Below are 18,914 nucleotides of genomic sequence, written 5' to 3'. Positions count from 1 at the left end.
AGCTGTGTTGTTATAACCTAGCTGTGTTGATATAACCTAGCTGTGTTGTTATAACCGAGCTATGTTGTTATAACCGAGCTGTGTTGTTATAGCCGAGCTGTGTTGATATAACCGAGCTGTGTTGTTATAGCCGAGCTGTGTTGTTATAGCCGAGCTGTGTTGTTATAGCCGAGCTGTGTTGTTACAGCCGAGCTGTGTTGTTATAGCCGAGCTGTGTTGTTATAACCGAGCTGTGTTGTTATAACCGAGCTATGTTGTTATAACCGAGCTGTGTTGTTATAACCGAGCTATGTTGTTATCACCGAGCTGTGTTGTTATCACCGAGCTGTGTTGTTATAACCTAGCTGTGTTGTTATAGCCGAGCTGTGTTGTTATAGCCGAGCTGTGTTGTTACAGCCGAGCTGTGTTGTTATAGCCGAGCTGTGTTGTTATAACCGAGCTGTGTTGTTATAACCGAGCTATGTTGTTATAACCGAGCTGTGTTGTTATAACCGAGCTGTGTTGTTATAACCGAGCTATGTTGTTATCACCGAGCTGTGTTGTTATAACCGAGCTGTGTTGTTATAGCCGAGCTGTGTTGTTATAGCCGAGCTGTGTTGTTATCACCGAGCTGTGTTGTTATAACCGAGCTATGTTGTTATAGCCGAGCTGTGTTGTTATAGCCGAGCTGTGTTGTTATAACCGAGCTGTGTTGTTATAGCCGAGCTGTGTTGTTATAACCTAGCTGTGTTGATATAACCTAGCTGTGTTGTTATAACCGAGCTATGTTGTTATAACCGAGCTGTGTTGTTATAGCCGAGCTGTGTTGATATAACCGAGCTGTGTTGTTATAACCGAGCTGTGTTGTTATAGCTGAGCTGTGTTGTTATAACCTAGCTGTGTTGATATAACCTAGCTGTGTTGTTATAACCGAGCTATGTTGTTATAACCGAGCTGTGTTGTTATAGCCGAGCTGTGTTGATATAACCTAGCTGTGTTGTTATAACCGAGCTGTGTTGTTATAACCGAGCTGTGTTGTTATAACCGAGCTGTGTTGTTATAACCGAGCTATGTTGTTATAACCGAGCTGTGTTGTTATAACCGAGCTGTGTTGTTATAACCGAGCTGTGTTGTTATAGCCGAGCTGTGTTGTTATAACCGAGCTGTGTTGTTATAACCGAGCTGTGTTGTTATAGCCGAGCTGTGTTGTTATAGCCGAGCTGTGTTGTTATAACCGAGCTGTGTTGTTATAACCGAGCTGTGTTGTTATAACCGAGCTGTGTTGTTATAGCCGAGCTGTGTTGTTATAACCGAGCTATGTTGTTATAACCGAGCTGTGTTGTTATAACCGAGCTGTGTTGTTATAACCGAGCTGTGTTGTTATAGCCGAGCTGTGTTGTTATAACCGAGCTATGTTGTTATAACCGAGCTATGTTGTTATAGCCGAGCTGTGTTGTTATAACCGAGCTATGTTGTTATAACCTAGCTGTGTTGATATAACCTAGCTGTGTTGTTATAACCGAGCTATGTTGTTATAACCGAGCTATGTTGTTATAGCCGAGCTGTGTTGTTATAACCGAGCTATGTTGTTATAACCGAGCTGTGTTGTTATAGCCGAGCTGTGTTGTTATAACCGAGCTATGTTGTTATAACCGAGCTGTGTTGTTATAGCCGAGCTGTGTTGTTATAACCGAGCTGTGTTGTTATAACCGAGCTGTATTGTTATAACCGAGCTGTGTTGTTATAACCGAGCTGTGTTGTTATAGCCGAGCTATGTTGTTATAACCGAGCTGTGTTGTTATAGCCGAGCTGTGTTGTTATAGCTGAGCTGTGTTGTTATAACCGAGCTGTGTTGTTATAACCGAGCTATGTTGTTATAACCGAGCTGTGTTGTTATAACCGAGCTGTGTTGTTATAACCGAGCTATGTTGTTATCACCGAGCTGTGTTGTTATCACCGAGCTGTGTTGTTATAACCTAGCTGTGTTGTTATAGCCGAGCTGTGTTGTTATAGCCGAGCTGTGTTGTTACAGCCGAGCTGTGTTGTTATAGCCGAGCTGTGTTGTTATAACCGAGCTGTGTTGTTATAACCGAGCTGTGTTGTTATAACCGAGCTGTGTTGTTATAACCGAGCTGTGTTGTTATAACCGAGCTATGTTGTTATCACCGAGCTGTGTTGTTATAACCGAGCTGTGTTGTTATAGCCGAGCTGTGTTGTTATAGCCGAGCTGTGTTGTTATCACCGAGCTGTGTTGTTATAACCGAGCTATGTTGTTATAGCCGAGCTGTGTTGTTATAGCCGAGCTGTGTTGTTATAACCGAGCTGTGTTGTTATAGCCGAGCTGTGTTGTTATAACCTAGCTGTGTTGATATAACCTAGCTGTGTTGTTATAACCGAGCTATGTTGTTATAACCGAGCTGTGTTGTTATAGCCGAGCTGTGTTGATATAACCTAGCTGTGTTGTTATAACCGAGCTATGTTGTTATAACCGAGCTGTGTTGTTATAGCCGAGCTGTGTTGATATAACCTAGCTGTGTTGTTATAACCGAGCTGTGTTGTTATAGCCGAGCTGTGTTGTTATAACCGAGCTATGTTGTTATAACCGAGCTGTGTTGTTATAACCGAGCTGTGTTGTTATAACCGAGCTGTGTTGTTATAACCGAGCTGTGTTGTTATAACCGAGCTATGTTGTTATAGTCGAGCTGTGTTGTTATAACCGAGCTATGTTGTTATAACCGAGGTGTGTTGTTATAACCGAGCTGTGTTGTTATAACCGAGCTATGTTGTTATAACCGAGCTGTGTTGTTATAACCGAGCTGGATGTGCTTCCGTCATTGCAATACTTGGCGATGCGAGCGGTGCACAGCTCGGTTATTTATTTGTTTATTTATTTGAGCTCCGATTCACATTACATCTCATTGAGAACGGCGCATGTGATTGTGTGGAATATTTTTTACGTTTGTTCACTCTGATTGGATTTGGAGGAGACATGTACCCTCGACTTGTGTGTTTGAACTTCGGTTCGAGTTACAAACTGCATCCTGCTTTGGAAGTCCAAAATGAGATTCATCAACTGACTTAGATGCAAGGGGAGTTCAAAAAGTTTAAGGAACGGCATAGAGCTGTCCTCGGCATGCCAAGTTATTTAATTTTTTTTCATGTAATGTTCCTTGACTTGTTAAGGCGTCTGGCTTAAGATCTTTGGGTCCTGAGTTTGAGCCCCTGTTGGGTCGTTAAATAACACCAGTTGGGTTGACTCGGCCTGCCATCCCTCTGAGGTCGACAAAATGACTTCCAGCTTACTGGGAATAATGAACCGCTTGAGTGCCCAGAATTGTGCCTCCTAGAAAAGGAAAAACTGCCTCGGCAGCCCTATGCGTCCGAAGACTCGAAAGGAGTGCTTCTTCTTCTACTTTCTCGCCTTGACTTCGATGCAATTGCTCTAGTAGTCCTTCAAAGTGTCCACGCCACGAAAATAGAAGTTTTCAGTTTACTCCTTCAGCCATGTCTCGGTTATTTTGATCATTTCCTCCTCTTCGGTGAACGCGTGAGTGCAGGCTGTTGAGGGCTGCTCAGACTTGTCAAAGCCACGGTCACGACCGGTAGTCCGTGCGACATGGGCTTTTTGCACAGGCTGCTTGTTGTGAGGGAGGACCACACCTTTGGCCGGCATCCTTCGGAGTGTATCCGTGATGGCCCGTCAGCTTTTGCATTAGGCTGGCATGACATTCCCCTGTAATTGTAATTTCGTGATGCGTATAAACAAGTAGCAGAGTTCCATTCGCATCCTAGAAAATCGAGGCCATGGTCTTGCTGGCTGCAAGTTCGTTGGGAAATTTATTGTGCGCTTGTGATGCATTTGCCTTTCTATTGTACGGCTTCCGATTTGGTTTCAGGAACCCAAACTTGAAGCCATTTTTCATCACCGGTCTTCACAGGAGTGATAAAATGAGCTGCGTCGCTGTGAACGGTTCGACAAGCTTACGACATGATGCCGTCCGTCGCTGTCGAGATTTTTGGGGACACATCTTGCTGAGACTTGGAACATTCCCAAGTGTTCATTGGTACTGGTGAAATGCTGCATTGAGAAATTCCAAGTTGTGTGGATAATTTGGCAACCTGATTCTGGCGATCCTCCGTCGTTACTGCCTCAAGCTGGACAACAGCTGTCTGTCTGCCTTGGCCCAGGGTTATCTTCAAGGGACTTGCATCCATGCCTAAAGTCAGCTACAAATTTGGCTGTTGTAGAACATGAGGGGCCGCCTTCACCGTACATGGCCACCATGCGGTCGTGGATTTCTTTAGAGCCGGCACAATATTTGAGTAAATATTTTATGACGCCTCTTTGGTCAATTTAGGAACACCCATAAATATATGATGAAGTGATCTTCTGGATGATACTGTGAAACAACAAGCATGTTAGTTTCATGAAACGCGTGCGAGTTCTTAACGAGCCCGGATAAATAATAACGTCGCTCGAATACGACAGTGAATGTTCCTTTCCTCAAACTTTTTGAGCACCCTCGTGGCTGAGTGGGAGTGTAAAGGAGATGGAAATCTGGAATACAATACAAGAAACATTATCACCATCTTGAGGGGACAGGAGATTTGGGTGCATTGGGACATCCCCTTGGTCAATGATTGGTCAATGATATTAAGTGCCTTTCATCATAACAATGTATCGGGCAATGTGTTGGTTCCGATATCATCAACAACATAGTGCGATAAGTGCGATTTCATTGAATATCAGACAAGCTTTATGAAATATAGAAAACAAGCTCTTAACGTGCTGCCGTTTAATAGCAAGCATAAATATCAGATGGAAAGGAACAAGTGGAACAAAATGATGAAGACTAATAATACGATGGAAATCTCAGCCCCTCGTATCTGACTTCGAACCAGCATCAATGTCTCTATTTAGCAAATCATGGTGGAATAAATAAATATTTATTTGGCAGAGGCTAATACCAGTCCAGAAGAGTTTTCATCATCCGTTACCCAGTTGGTGTCCATGGTCTGCTATAGAAAAAACACACAGGTCGTCGCGTCAGCCAACTATCTAACATTGTTTGCAAAGTTATGCCATCATTATTGGTCAGTTGTGTCTGTTATTCTGTCTGTTTGTCACTCGCCTGCAGGTCACAATTCTAAAGCAATCATCATGAAACTTCACCAAGTTGTAAAGGTTGTCACATTTGAGAAGCCCATTGATTTTGAGGTCGAAGGTCATCTGGAGGTCATATTTCTAAAATCGCCATTTTTCATCTGATTGACTTGAAAATTGAACAACATTTGTATATTGAGTCACGAAACTGGGAAACCAACTACTTCCGAGGTCAAAAGGTCAAAGGTCAACTCAAGGTGAAGCTTCCAAAATCATACATTTTCATCTGACAAATCGTCAATTTTCATCCAATTGACTTGAAAATTGAACAGCATTTGCACATTGGGTCACTAAATTGGGAAACTAACTATTTTTGAGGTCAAAAGTCAATTCAAGGTCAAACTTCTAAAATGATCAATTTTCATCTGAAAAATCATCAATTTTCATCCGATTGACTTGAAAATTTAACAGTATTTCCATAGTGCATCACTGCATTTGGAAACCCACTATTTTTGAGGTCAAAAGGTCAAAGGTCCACTCAATGTCAAACTTCTAAAATCATCAATTTTCATCTGAAAAAATCATCACTTTTCATTTTATTAACTTGGAAATTAAACAGCAATTACATAGCGCTTCACTGAATTTGGAAACAAACTATTTTTGAGGTCAAAAGGTCAAAGGTCAACTCAAGGTCAAACTCCTAAAATCATCAATTTTCATCTGAAAAATCCTCAATTTTAATCCGATTGACCTGAGCTTTGATTAAGATCTTCAATTACAATGTTAATGAAATGGACAATTTGATGTATCCATTGCAACTTTTTTTTTTTGGGAGGGGTGACGTCTTCTTGTTTGGAATCATTCACAACGACAGCAATAGAAAATGGATTAATTGTACTGTTATAAATGTTACATCGCAGAATAAACCTTTTCACTCAATTTGATTTCCTGCAACTGTTTTTGTTTTAATAATACATTTCTCTTTGCAGCTGAACAGGGTTTCTCAACAGCCACAAGACTTCTTGCAGATGTTGCAGTCGGCTGTTGGAGTGCAGCCTGATGTGAGTGGGCTTGGCCAAGCTGTACCTCTCCAACTGTACACTCAGCCACGACAGGGCCAAGAAACCGTAGAGACGCGACCCCAGACGGTCCCCGCACAAGAGACTCGACCTGCTGTGGCCGGGACCATTGAGTCTCGCCCGCCGGTGGCTTGTTCGCTCGAATCCCACACACCGACAAATCCTCCTGTGGAGACTCGTCCACAGCAAACGCCTTCTGCAACAGACAAACCCAAGGCCAGAACACCGTTTCCTTGCTCGTATTGTTGCAAAGAATTCAAAGATAGGTACCATTTGAGAAGACACGAACTCATTCACACTAAGAATAAAAGCAAGACAGCCGCAGATCAAAAAGGTGGGACAGCCGCTGGTGTTTCATCGCCACAGTTTTCAACATCGAACTCCACCAGTGGTACGTCTGTGTCACTTGTAACGGTAGCAAATAATAGTGGCTCTTCTTCCTCATTTGAGACATCATCTGTAGCCGGTGGAACACCCACTCAGTTTACAGCAGCTGATGCCGCTGTTGTTAGCAATAGTGCCTATACTAACACAGAGGCCAACACCAATCCTGAACAGTTTTCATCATCCGTTACCTCCGCCCAGTTGGAGTCCATGTCTGCTATAGAAAAACACTCACAGGTTGTCACGTCTGCCACCACTGGGATTGCACCAGCACATTTCCTTAATACACTCGGCAGTTCGGCCGCTTCTTCACAGTTTGTAACTTTGGCCTGTAATCCAGATGCTGTCACACCTCGAGTTGACTCTGGGGCTTGCACAGCAAACGCACAGGTGCAGTTCGTCACAACTGGGTGCACCACCGTAACACCCGCACAGCTGGTCACATTAGCAGGCTCTCAGGCTCAGCTGGTCACAACTCCTGCCACTGCCGTAATGCCGGCACACTTCGTCATTTCATCTGAAGGGTGTGTGGCACACACGCAGTTTGTGGCATCCACTGAGAGTAACGTGAAACCGGTACAGTTTGTGAGTCCCATGGGAGCTGGTGTCATCTCGGAGCGCTACGTAACTGCTCCCACCTCTTGTGTGGGATCACCACAATTTGTGGCAACTGCAGCTGGTTCTCCAGCGGCACAGTATGTTACCATTGTGGGAAACAGTACTGCAGCTGCCAACTTTGAAATACCATCTGGCAATGACTCTCTTGCTCACTTTGTAAAAACAGAGTTTCCTATTCAGATAGCTAACTCAGAAGGAACCCAATTTACACCAGTCGCTACAACTACACAATTTCAAAATGCTGTTGGAACAAATGCCGTTCCCGCTGCTTCGAATAAGAAGTCCAAAAATGCTGTAAACGGATCTGCTGTGAAACGAGTTGTAAAGAGGAATCACATTTGCGAAGTTTGTAGTAAAGCCTTTCGTGATGTTTATCATCTGAACCGCCACAAGCTGTCCCATTCGGATGAGAGGCCCCATGAATGCCCCATTTGCCAGAAACGCTTCAAACGGCAGGATCGCATGGCTTCACACGTCCGTGCCCATGAGGCTGGTGTCGAGAGGCCCTTTTGCTGCCAAAATTGCGAGAAAAGGTTTTCTCGGTGAGTTGTTGCATTTAAGCCGTGTTAAGCCCGGGGTGGTTTGAAATTGAAATTCCTTTGGCAATATCAACCAACTTTGCACTGTTTAAACATTCGCATCTTTAATTCTCGCAGGCGAGACCATTTAAACAATCATGTGAAACGAGTTCATTCAACGGAACGGCCATTCACGTGTCCGGCAAGTACCCTGCATGCACAGCAACAGACTCGTGCGCAATAATACCACAGCCTTCAATGTCGGAAAAATTTGCACTTGTTTGCTATGTGCCATTTTCTTTCATTTTGATCCTCTTTCACCTTTTTTTTTTTTTTTTAAATGTGCAGACTTGTGAATCAACATTTGCCACCAAGGATCGACTTCGTGCGCACATGTTGCGTCATCAGGAACGACTTCCCTGCCGCATATGTGGCCGCCCAACACGCGGTTCTGCAAAGCGTTCGCAGAACCAGACCCCGAGCCAGGATGCCACTCAACCCATCTGTGCCAACTGTCAAAAAGGTGTGACACAGCATAATTTGCACATAAGGGTTTTTGAGCCAGTCATTATGTTGGTGAGACACTCATCTCTAAGCCATCTAGCCTAGGTTCGAATCTCGACCTAGCTAGAAACCGTCATCCCGGTGTTTCGTAGGCAGGGTGATTCACCGATGTGTGTGCCGTCCCTCAGATAGACATTAAAACTGGGAGTCCCGTCTGGCGGCGAGAGTTTGTGGAATTTTAAAGATGCCACGGTGTCCTTCGCGAAGAGTAGGCGAGTTATCACCAGCACGATGGACAAATTGCAAATTCCTGCCCCAACTACTTAGTCGAGCATCACGACTGGCCAGCTGGTTTGTGTAAGACTCGAGCCAAACACCTTCCCCCTGCTAATCCCACAAGAACGTAGGAATAATTGTGTCCATTAAAGAAGAAGAAGTTGTGTTGTGTAGAATACTCTTCGAGACGCTTGAGATAAGCCAATCTACGATTATGTTATCCCCCATAATAGCCTGGTTCTTCGCCAAGTGTAACTAACGGGGAATCATAATCAACTTGTTGGTGTCAAATTGATGGCCATGCTTTATTGCTGATCACAACATCCTCGTGCGATCTGTGTTTGCAGGCAATGTCCAACCAGCTGCAGAGCAAAACACAACCCTGGCTCAAAGCTACCTGTCTTCGTTTTAGTGTGGAAGGTGAAGTCTCAGCACGTACCCCCGCAGCCGGTGGTATTTGTGTTTTTTATAGTGTCAATATAAATATACATGTGTAGTCTTTCTATTTCGTAAGCTCTATCATGTGTTTTACAGACTGCTTTGTGATTGAAAAGTGAAAAAGCAGTCTCTTGGAGATGTAATGTAAATTCGTATTATTGATATCTGGAAAGGTTTCCAGAAGATGGTTAAAATACGAATCGTTTGCATCTAAATCTGGGCTTTTCTCTGCCCAACGTTTCACTTTGAACTGCTTGCTATGAAACAGTATTCATTATTCTGCATTATCATTTAACCCCTGGATTGTTATTCCCGGGAGTAAATTGCGGGTTGTGAGGGGGTGTGTTGGGGGGAGGGTGGGAAGGGATCCAGGAAAATGACTTTCTGTAATTCATGCACATTTGCACAATGCAACAGTCATTTCAAGCTGCACAGCAATTTTATTGGTCATTTTCAGCAATAATGCTCGTGTATATGTTTGATCGAAGTGAATTATTGTTCAAAATGTTATTTTGGACTTTACTGGGTAAAACATTTGGTACTTTTAAGCAACTTAGAGATGTTTTAAACTCTTAAGCCAGGCTAGAGAATGGTATTAACTCTTCCCCTTTTAAGATGCTGAATTTTTTTTTTTTGTACACCATACTTATTTTATAAGTTTAGAATTTTTTCCTCCCCATCTCCATCCCACTCCTTGAGCACTCTTCCGAACCTGCTTCCTTACTCCTGCTACCCTGAGAGTATGAACATAATTGACTGAGATTTGAGTGCTAGAATAGTGAGGATGTTCCGATGTTGTATCCTTAGCTTTAGTGTGGTATTACAAATAGTTGCTATTTTGTAATCAATGATGAGCGTTCCCATATCCAATGAGCAAAACTTGGAATTGGTTTTTTTTTTCGTCGTCGGGATACCTCACCAGGCTGCGCGTGAAGTCCGTCACATCGACGAGAACATACCACCTTTGCTAGAATAATAATGTGAGCTCTAAGGGACTAAAAGAAAGGTGAACATTGTTTTTTTTTAATTATTTTAGAATGAAGCCAACGTCGTGTGCCGAGTTGCGAAAAACTGCCGCATTTGATTTTTATTCCCTTGCTCTAGCCAAGTTTGGGATATATCGCCTATATTTTAGTGTGATTGCATTTAAACAAAAAAGCAAGAGGCAAGGTCATTGTGTTATGTTATATATTATTAGAAGAGACAGTATATTTCGCATTAGCACGGAAACAGTTATGTCTTTTATGTACTGTAATTGTGTTGCAGTTTTATAACAATGAAACTTCCTTATCAGCTTTTCACTCCTTTTTGGTGAAATATTTTATTTCTTAATAGGCTTGTACTCTAGAAACTAGACATTTTAGTTTGCCTCTTCATTTGGGCAAAGCGTTCACTTGTGCACATTGCATTGAGTTTTGCTTTCCTGGACATGAAACACATTTCATCAATAAATCCTTTTGTATGAATCCTGTTTCATTTCGTGAACCCATTTGCTTTTGCTTTAGTTGCTTCCCTCCTTCCGCACGCCTCCCCCCTCAATTAAAGCAAACAATATATACATATAATAGGCTAATGCTGTCTGTCTTTCATCTATTCCACCCTGAAACACGGAAACGCTCCTCGGAGAAAAAAAAAATTGAGTAAAAGTAACTTCGAATTAATTCAAACCTACGGGGAAATTACACATTTTTTTTTCAATCAAACAAAATACTGAATCCTGGCAGTGTATAGGTTACAGACTTGATCTGCCTTGATCGCTCCTGAAAAAAAATTCTTTGCTGTTGAGAAATAAATAAAACTTTATATTTTTGATCTCTTTCAACCAGCGCACAAATAAAAAGTTTCCTTTTCTTTTTTTAATTGTGACATTTTTACCATGGGCTTCTGCTCGTTTGACTTGTTTGTGCAATTAAAAATTGAGAGATTAAATTTAACATAATGTTAGATTGTTTGATTAAATATTTTCGAGTTAAATTAATGTCTCGCAATATTATTAGTTACCCCTCTTTTTCTGTCTCTTGAACAACATGCAAGTAGCTATTTTATATCATATATATGGGGTGTTTCAAAAAGAGTGATACAACTTTAAACGTTTATTTAAAAAGAAACAGAAAAACTTCAGGAACGTGAACCAAACATTTTTGAAAGCTTATGACATGGTATTTTCTATCACTGATTGCTATTGCAGTGAATCACTGCTAGAGTTAGTGAGAGCCCAAGGTCTGAAATTGACATTCACGCAAATCCTTGTAATTGACGTTCTCGATGTGTGCCCCTCCTGTTCAGACAGGCATTGATCCTGACTCAAAAGTTCTGTCCAACTTTCCTGTAGGTCTCATGTGGCACTGCCTGGAGCTAGTCTGACACCTCCTGCTTCAGATCATCATCCAGTGTGGCAGGGCGTTCGACGTAGACAGAGCCATTGGCAGCCCCCCAGAACCAGTAGTCCAGAGGGTTCAGGTCTGGGCTATGGGGTGCCCAGTCATGAGCGGTACCCAGGGCAACGAGGCAGTTTCTGAAAAGCTGCTGCAGGAAAGTGATGGTGTCACCAGCTATATGAGGGAGTGCACCATCCTGCATAAACCAAGGTCATGCTGATCTGGTTTGGGGTGACCTTTTGGGCTAGATCATTCTTTTGAGCATGGCCCGGTAGCGCATATTGTTGATCGTCACCGTCCTGCTGTTGTCATTCTCAAACCAATAACGCCCAAGCATTTCCCATCTGGCATTGAAGGTGCAGAAGCATGTGACCGTAGGCCCTTTCAGGTACCTACCAGTGATCTCCTCAGGTGGTTCTGCCCCCCAGAAAATGTTGTTGTGGTTGTTCATGGCACCATTCAAGTGGAAATGGGCTTCTGCTCCACTGTCAATGGCATAGTTGAGCTACGGAGCTAGAAATCCCAGGGAACAAATACCACGATAACAGCACCAAACCCTGACAAGGAAAACGGTATAGGTCAAAAAAACAAAGAAATGGCTGGAAGTCAAAGTTGTATCAATCTTTTTGAAACACCCTGTATATATATTATTTTTTATATTTATATATATATATATATATATCTATCTATATATATATATATATATATATATATATATATATATATATATATATATATATATATATATACATATACACACACACACACACACATATATATATAACCTTTGGGCACAAACGATCGCCATGAGTACAATCTTTTAGATTTCAGTGTTTTTGGATTTATGTTATGGACTAGAATACAGATTTGCCAAAAAAACACATTGACCTTTTGACATAAGAAGCCATATATTTGCTGTGTTATGTAGGTGTGGTGTGGAAGGGTCAATAATTGTGCCATTTTCCCCAGGGTAATAAATTGATGGTCCCTGAGCCCATGAGAGAACAATACACTTCTTTCAGTATTTTGTACATTTCTCAAATCGATTGCGGGTTCTTTCTTGACCAGATGCAATCTTCTCTGCACTGATAGTCCGTCTTCAAAAACTTAAAGGGGATGTTTTCATTAATTATTGGTGTTAATATGTTTATGAATAATATATTGGTGCATCTCGTTAAGTGTTCGCACATCTTGTGCTGGGTTTGTGTGTCCTTGTCCAGGCCGAGTGCTCACGAGCCTCCGTACTGTGTTTCCTCCCCTCTTTCCCTCTTTGTTCATTCCCTTGTTTGTGTGTACTCCCCTTTTTACACTTTATGTTACTTTCCTCTTCCATGATCCTCAATTTAGTAGAAAATAAAAAGCCATTTCAGAATATTTGCTTGAATCATTTGCTCTTAATAAATTATTCTGCTTTTGCCTCACACAATGTTTAGCCTGCCCATGTCAAATCCTGGAAGTCTTCTTCTTAAGGATGCAGGGTAGCTGTGCCACTGATGCAATGCCCTCTCACTTAGGGCAGGAATTTGTTCATGGTGCTGGTGATAGCTGGCCTACTCTTCATGAAGGACATTGGGATCTTCGACGTCCACCAGCTGAAACAGGCAGATGAGATACCGGTTTAACGTCCATCCGAGGGACGGTGAATCAGTCTGCCTGTGCAACACCGGGATGACAGTTTATAGATGGGATGAGATTAAAACCCAAGCAAGACATCTTGGAGTGTGTGTATCACTGGGTAAAATTTACACTTTCTCTTCCAAGTGTTCAAATACTAGTATCAACTTTCACCTAACCAACAAAGGGAGATGAATCTATGTTGTCAAAATTATGCCGGCACTGAAGTAGTCAAGCAATGGCGATTTTTGGGGGGGGGTCTTGTACTGTGAAGTGACGAACTTCTAATTTTATAAAAGGATTGCGGATTACTAAATGGAATGTGCTTCTACTAAATGTGTGCTGGTCTCGTATATAAATAAAAGGACAGTAAATCCACGGTGATTCTGGAGACATTCCAGGGATTGTTATTGATCTATTGCCCTCCCATGCTAAGGGATGATTTTAGGTTATGTGCAATATATATATATATATACGGGTGGGGTCACCCGTGGGAATCACATGGGCATGGACGTGTGTGACATTTCGACATATTGAGTTAGATTATTGCACGTGCTGCACCTGCACATTCAGTTTTACAAACTGGTTACTGGCAATTTATCAGATCTACAAATGATGTCATCTACACAATGTATTTACTTCTGATAACATGTGAATGCATGTGCGTGCACATGGGTAATACAGTTTGAAATGTGTAATTACATCTCATGTAAAATGTGACTTCGAGAGCTCAAATCCTCACCTTCCCCGCCCCCATCCTTCCCACATCACGCACACTGCACCAGGGAGTGGATCACCCACAGGAGAGTTGGTCACACACACACATGGGGGAGTAGATCACACACACACATGGGGGAGTAGGTCACACACATATGGGGGAGTAGGTCACACACACACACACACACACACACACACACACACACACACACACACACACAACACGTCGGGACTCGGCCCTATATGCTCGCATCCTCCCCTTCGCTTAAAACTTTTGCATGATTAGTTAATAGTTTTTAAACTGTAACTCGTAGTAACTTGTTAAACATATGGTATTCACCAGTTAAACTCGGGGTGATCTCTCACTTCGTGACAAAGGGTATTTCCCTTTGATGCCTCACAGCTCCCGATAAGTGTGAAACCGCTCGCTGGGAAAAGGCAACTTATTACACCCTGGCTCCGCGTTATCTCGAAGCACGACTTTCTCCAAACCTGGATTCACTCAAATGTTTGTTGAATTAGGCTCGTGGGAGTCCGTCTCCGGGAAACGGCCGGATCTTAAACTTCTCAAGGTCGTAAACAGCCCGGACTGCCTTTGTCTTTCTCTCTCCCCTTACTCTGCCATCTGGAAACTTGAAACATTTTATGATTGTGTTATCAGATGTTGAAATCGTACATATACGTGCACACCACAACTTTGCCTCAGAGCCATTCCCATCAGAGTCTCGGGTATTGACCACTCTAGGGCCTCTCGACGGCCGTGCTAACCTGATTGTCAAATAAACCACTTTCCTGAGAACTGAACTGGACTGGACTCCCCGATCTTCCGACTCCGGCGAGCGGACCGACGGTTTGATCCAGGAATTGTGATCCCACAATCTGGCGCAGCGAGCATATAGGGCCGAGTCCCGACACACACGGGCTAGTGAGTCACACACATGGGTGGGGGGGGGGGGGGGGGGAGTAGGTCACACCCACACACAGCGGAGTGGGTCACACCTACACACACACACACACACTCGGGGGAGTTGGTCACACACATCTCGTTTTTTCATTTCTGTTCGTCACAATTCTGTCTATCTCTTATTCACACAGACACACACATACACACTGGGGAGTGGGTCACACACACACACGGGGGGGAGTGGGGCACACGCACACACACGGGGGAATGAGACACTTACACACACACAGGGGAGTGGGTCACACACACACACACACACACACACACACACACACAGGGGAGTGGGTCACACACACACGGAAACTCGTGCGAAAACAAACAAAAAAATTGTCAAAGATTTCACGATTTTATTTCCTGTAGCGATGAAACGCATTTTATTTGGGCGTTGTATAATTGCTCCGAACGAAACAGGCATTACCTGGTTTCTTTTGCTTGAGTTATAATCAAAATGTACCTTTGTTTCTTCAAAAAGTAATTTATGATTGAAGATGTGTTGATTCAGTCTTAAAATCCACATCAGAGGCCGACCATCGGCCCATGACACTTCATTTTAAAACTTGAATGTATCGATAACTTTTCGCTTTACAAAGTAAAAATAGATTAAAACCAAACGTTATCAATAAATATTGTATTCCATAGTTTACATTATTATGTACATTTTTGAAGTACTGTATTGTTTAATTCCATGGTTGGAAAAGAGTTGACTCGATTAAAACAAACTCTGTATCGTATATATACACCCCAGGGATATGCAAAAATATAATTAGACTTCGGTTCGATCCCGAACTTCAGTATTCAGTCGCTGTACTTTTACTGAGTAATAATATAAATAATGAAGTCCTGGATCACCTAACCTCACACCATGTGATTATTTCCTTTGGGGACATTTTAAGAACAAGGTGTTCGTAACTCCTCCCCGCGATCTTGACGAATTGCAGGGCCGTATTCGACATGAAGTGGATGCTTTGCGCAATGACCCGGCTATGGTGAGACGAGCAGTTCAGGGCATGCTCCGCCGCTGTGAGCTTTGTGTTGAAAGGGGAGGTGGACATGTTGAAGGTGTGGGTGCATAAAGGCCAATCATTCCTGAGAAAGGTTGACATCTGACGTTCATTTTTCACCAATTATCCTGACTTGCATCGATTAGCCAAACTTGTAAAAATGCGATTTGAACTTGTCATTTTCAATGAACATGTACTCGGTCATGTGTGACAGGAATGATGCATGGAAGGTATCAATGGAAAGCTGAGGATCTCCTCTTAATTAGTAAACCACATGTAAATTGTAAAAATAAATAACCTTTGCACATTAACCCCTTGAATTCGGATTACCTTTTTTTTTCGATATGCACTGAAAAAAAAATATATATATATATCAGAATATAATTTTCAGTTCTCCAACCTAATGAGCGCACACTGTGACGTCACCACCACGTATGTATGCCTTGCCTGCCAAGCTCCGGAAGAGCCATCTGACTGCGTAATTTAGATCTTAGTTCAGATGCTATCACAAGTGCATACAAAAACTCAGTTACCGACCTGGTTTCGCCCTTGTTGGGGCTTCATCAGGGCAACGCAGAGTCCTGCATACACTTGTGAATCTGAAAACCTTTCGGTTATAAACCAGTCATTATGCGACTCCATACTATCAGTGGTGAACCGCCATAAAAGTATCCCATCCAGCTATCGCTCTACCTTCATGGGAGCGATAAGCACAGGATACCCACCCAACACTTGCAGGGGAGGATGAAAAGGAGGTGGAAGAAGGTAAACCCAGTGTGCCACTTTCCAAGATTAAGGAAGCCTTGGATGTGCTGTGCAGTTTTATGAGTATAACTCAAGGGGGCAGACTTTTCACATACGACTAGCTTGTGATTCAGAGTGAAACAACTAAGGTTCAGTTTCTGAAGAAGCTGCAGACAGTATGCATTTCTAACATCTTCATGCTCAAATCGCACACCAGTAAACCCCAGCTTTCCTCATAAAGTGAGCCACAACCTTCCATGTGGAATTTTTGATTTAAGCTCTGTGGTTACTATTTTTTAACATTATTTGCAATAAGGTGGAAACCGGTATCTGTTGTCTGACGTATTGTCTGTCTTAGTCTGATATTGTCTGACAAATCAAAGTTTTACTGTATTTATGTGAGTTGCATAAGCATGCATTCTGTTTGATTAACACCAACATCAAAATTTGAAGTTATTTTTGCCAACAACCCAACAATACAGTGATAATTAGAACGGCACTCTGTGGAGAGCATACCTCCGCCAGGCTGAACAGTTTGTTTTGTATCCCACTGATAGGCCGGATCTGGATTCGGACCTGAACCAAAATCTAATCGGCTTGTTCTATTCTTGTTCTAGCCAAACAGTTCAATCTTGGTTTCATCAGACCACAGAATCTTGTTTCTCACAGTCTGAGAGTCCTTTAGGTGCTTTTTTTTTGCAAACTCCATGTGGGCTTTCATGTGTCTTTCACTGAGGAGAGGCTTCCGTCTGGCCACTCTGCCATAAAGCCCAGATCGGTGGAGTGTTGCAGTGATGGTTGTCCTTCTGGAAGTTTCTCCCATCTCCACACAGGATCTCTGGAGCTCAGCCAGAGTGACCATCGGGTTCTTGGTGACCTCTCTTACCAAGGCCCTTCTCCCCCGATTGCTCAGTTTGGCCGGGCGGCCAGCTCTAGGAAGAGTCCTGGTTGTTCCAAACTTCTTCCATTTAAGAATTATGGAGGCCACTGTGCTCTTGGGAAACTTCAATGCAGCAGAGATTTTTTTGTAGGCTTCCCCAAATCTGTACCTCGACACAATCCTGTTTCTGAGCTCCGCAGACAGTTCCTTCGACCTCATGGCTTGGGTTTTGCTCTGATATGCATTGTCAGCTGTGAGACCTTATATAGACAGGTGTGTGCCTTTCCAAATCATGTCCAATCAATTGAATTTACCACAGGTGGACTCCAATCAAGGTGTAGAAACATCTCAAAGATGATCACGAGAAATGGGAGGCACCTGAGCTAAATTTCAAGTGTCATCGCAAAGGTATGAATACTTATGTAAATGTGATATTTCAGTTTTTTCTTTTTAATAAATTTGCAAAACTTTCTAAAATCCTGTTTTCTCTTTGTCATGATGGGGTATTGAGTGTAGATTGATGGGGGAAAAAATGAATTTAAACGATTTCAGCATGAGGCTGCAACATAACAAAATGTGAGAAAAGTGAAGAGGTCTGAATACTTTCTGAATGCACTATATATCGGTTTTCACCCTATCTCTCAATGGTGAAGAATCACTTAAAAATTAAATAATTCTCGTATCTGAATCCGTATTCAGATCTTCACCAAAATCGAATCGATTCTTCCTTGTCAGACACCCAACCTGTCCACCAAGTTTCGTCCGAATCCGTCCATAACTTTTTAAGATATCCTGCTATGTATCGTTTTTGGCCCGATCTCCAATGGTGAAGAATCACTCTTTAAATTCTACTAGCCGGATCCGAATCCCGATCTTCAGCAAAATCTAATCATTTCGTCCTTGCCACATACACTACATCTTTGCCAAATTTCGTATGAATCAGTGCACAACTTTTTGAGATATTTTGTTCACAAACAAACAGACAGACAGGTGAACACATAACCTCCATCCACCTTTGGTAGCGGAGGTAGCAACCCTCTTTCCATCTGCCCTCCTCATGTCCACAGTCACAAATGTGAATATCTGTGGAAGCTTTTTTGTTGTATGTGTACAGTACATGCATCACAGTGGACTACTGGAGTGAGGGTGCACCAAAGATTAATGGGCCACGGTTTCATTAATTTCATGACGTCCATGCAAAAATGTTTTATTATTGAGAAAGCAGATTGGATATGAAAACAAAGCATTCTCAAAATATACAAAATTGGAATTCGATTTTTAAATTCGTCTTGCTTTTGATTGCCAAGCTGAACACATCAAAACGAAAAAAAAAAAAAAATCAAACATTTCGCTGCAGGTTCCAGTTGGAAAGGTCAAGTAATGTCTCCGATGTGGAAACCTCCGCGAGCAGCCAGGTGTGCGAAGCAACAGGAATAAACCCACCCCCATAAACGTGTTTCTTCCTTTCCGCTGCCATTTTCAGACATTAGCTTTCATTGGTGATGCATTATCGAGCGTATTATGAAGCGAGGCCAAGCAGTGCTCGTTGAATTTCGGTTGCAAACTTTTCGGGACGCAGGAGGAGGTTTTATACTCTTGCATGATGGTCTTTCCACCCTCGGTCTCTTCGATGCAAATGGCAGCCACCCCTGGCAGAAAACAGCAACTTATTCACATTTTGAGGGTGCATAGGTCAGCCTTCTAATAACGATATGG

The 18,914-nt window shown here is 42.5% G+C and overlaps 2 protein-coding genes across 7 annotated transcripts in view; one reads left to right on the top strand and one right to left on the bottom strand.

Moving 5' to 3' along the window:
* Positions 1-10,371, top strand: part of LOC137428915 (uncharacterized) — a 177,483-nt gene extending 167,112 nt beyond the window's left edge. The window contains exons 2-5 of the mRNA XM_068118784.2: positions 6,073-7,706; positions 7,821-7,884; positions 8,031-8,205; positions 8,810-10,371. Coding sequence (XP_067974885.1) covers positions 6,073-7,706; positions 7,821-7,884; positions 8,031-8,205; positions 8,810-8,874 — 1,938 coding nt within the window. The 3' untranslated portion in view covers positions 8,875-10,371. The remainder of the gene's footprint in view (positions 1-6,072; positions 7,707-7,820; positions 7,885-8,030; positions 8,206-8,809) is intronic.
* Positions 10,372-18,389: 8,018 nt separating this feature from the next.
* Positions 18,390-18,914, bottom strand: part of LOC137428919 (adenine phosphoribosyltransferase-like) — a 90,089-nt gene continuing 89,564 nt past the window's right edge. For all 6 annotated transcript variants that reach the window (XM_068118790.2, XM_068118791.2, XM_078780810.1 and 3 more), the window contains one exon: positions 18,390-18,847. In XM_068118790.2, coding sequence (XP_067974891.1) covers positions 18,678-18,847 — 170 coding nt within the window. In that variant the 3' untranslated portion in view covers positions 18,390-18,677. The remainder of the gene's footprint in view (positions 18,848-18,914) is intronic.

This window comes from Myxine glutinosa, chromosome 6 (assembly GCF_964187855.1).
Source record: "Myxine glutinosa chromosome 6, kmMyxGlut1.1, whole genome shotgun sequence".
NCBI lineage: Eukaryota > Metazoa > Chordata > Myxini > Myxiniformes > Myxinidae > Myxine > Myxine glutinosa.
The sequence above is the reverse complement of the archived record's forward strand: the minus strand, read 5'-3'. Positions and strand labels throughout refer to the sequence as shown.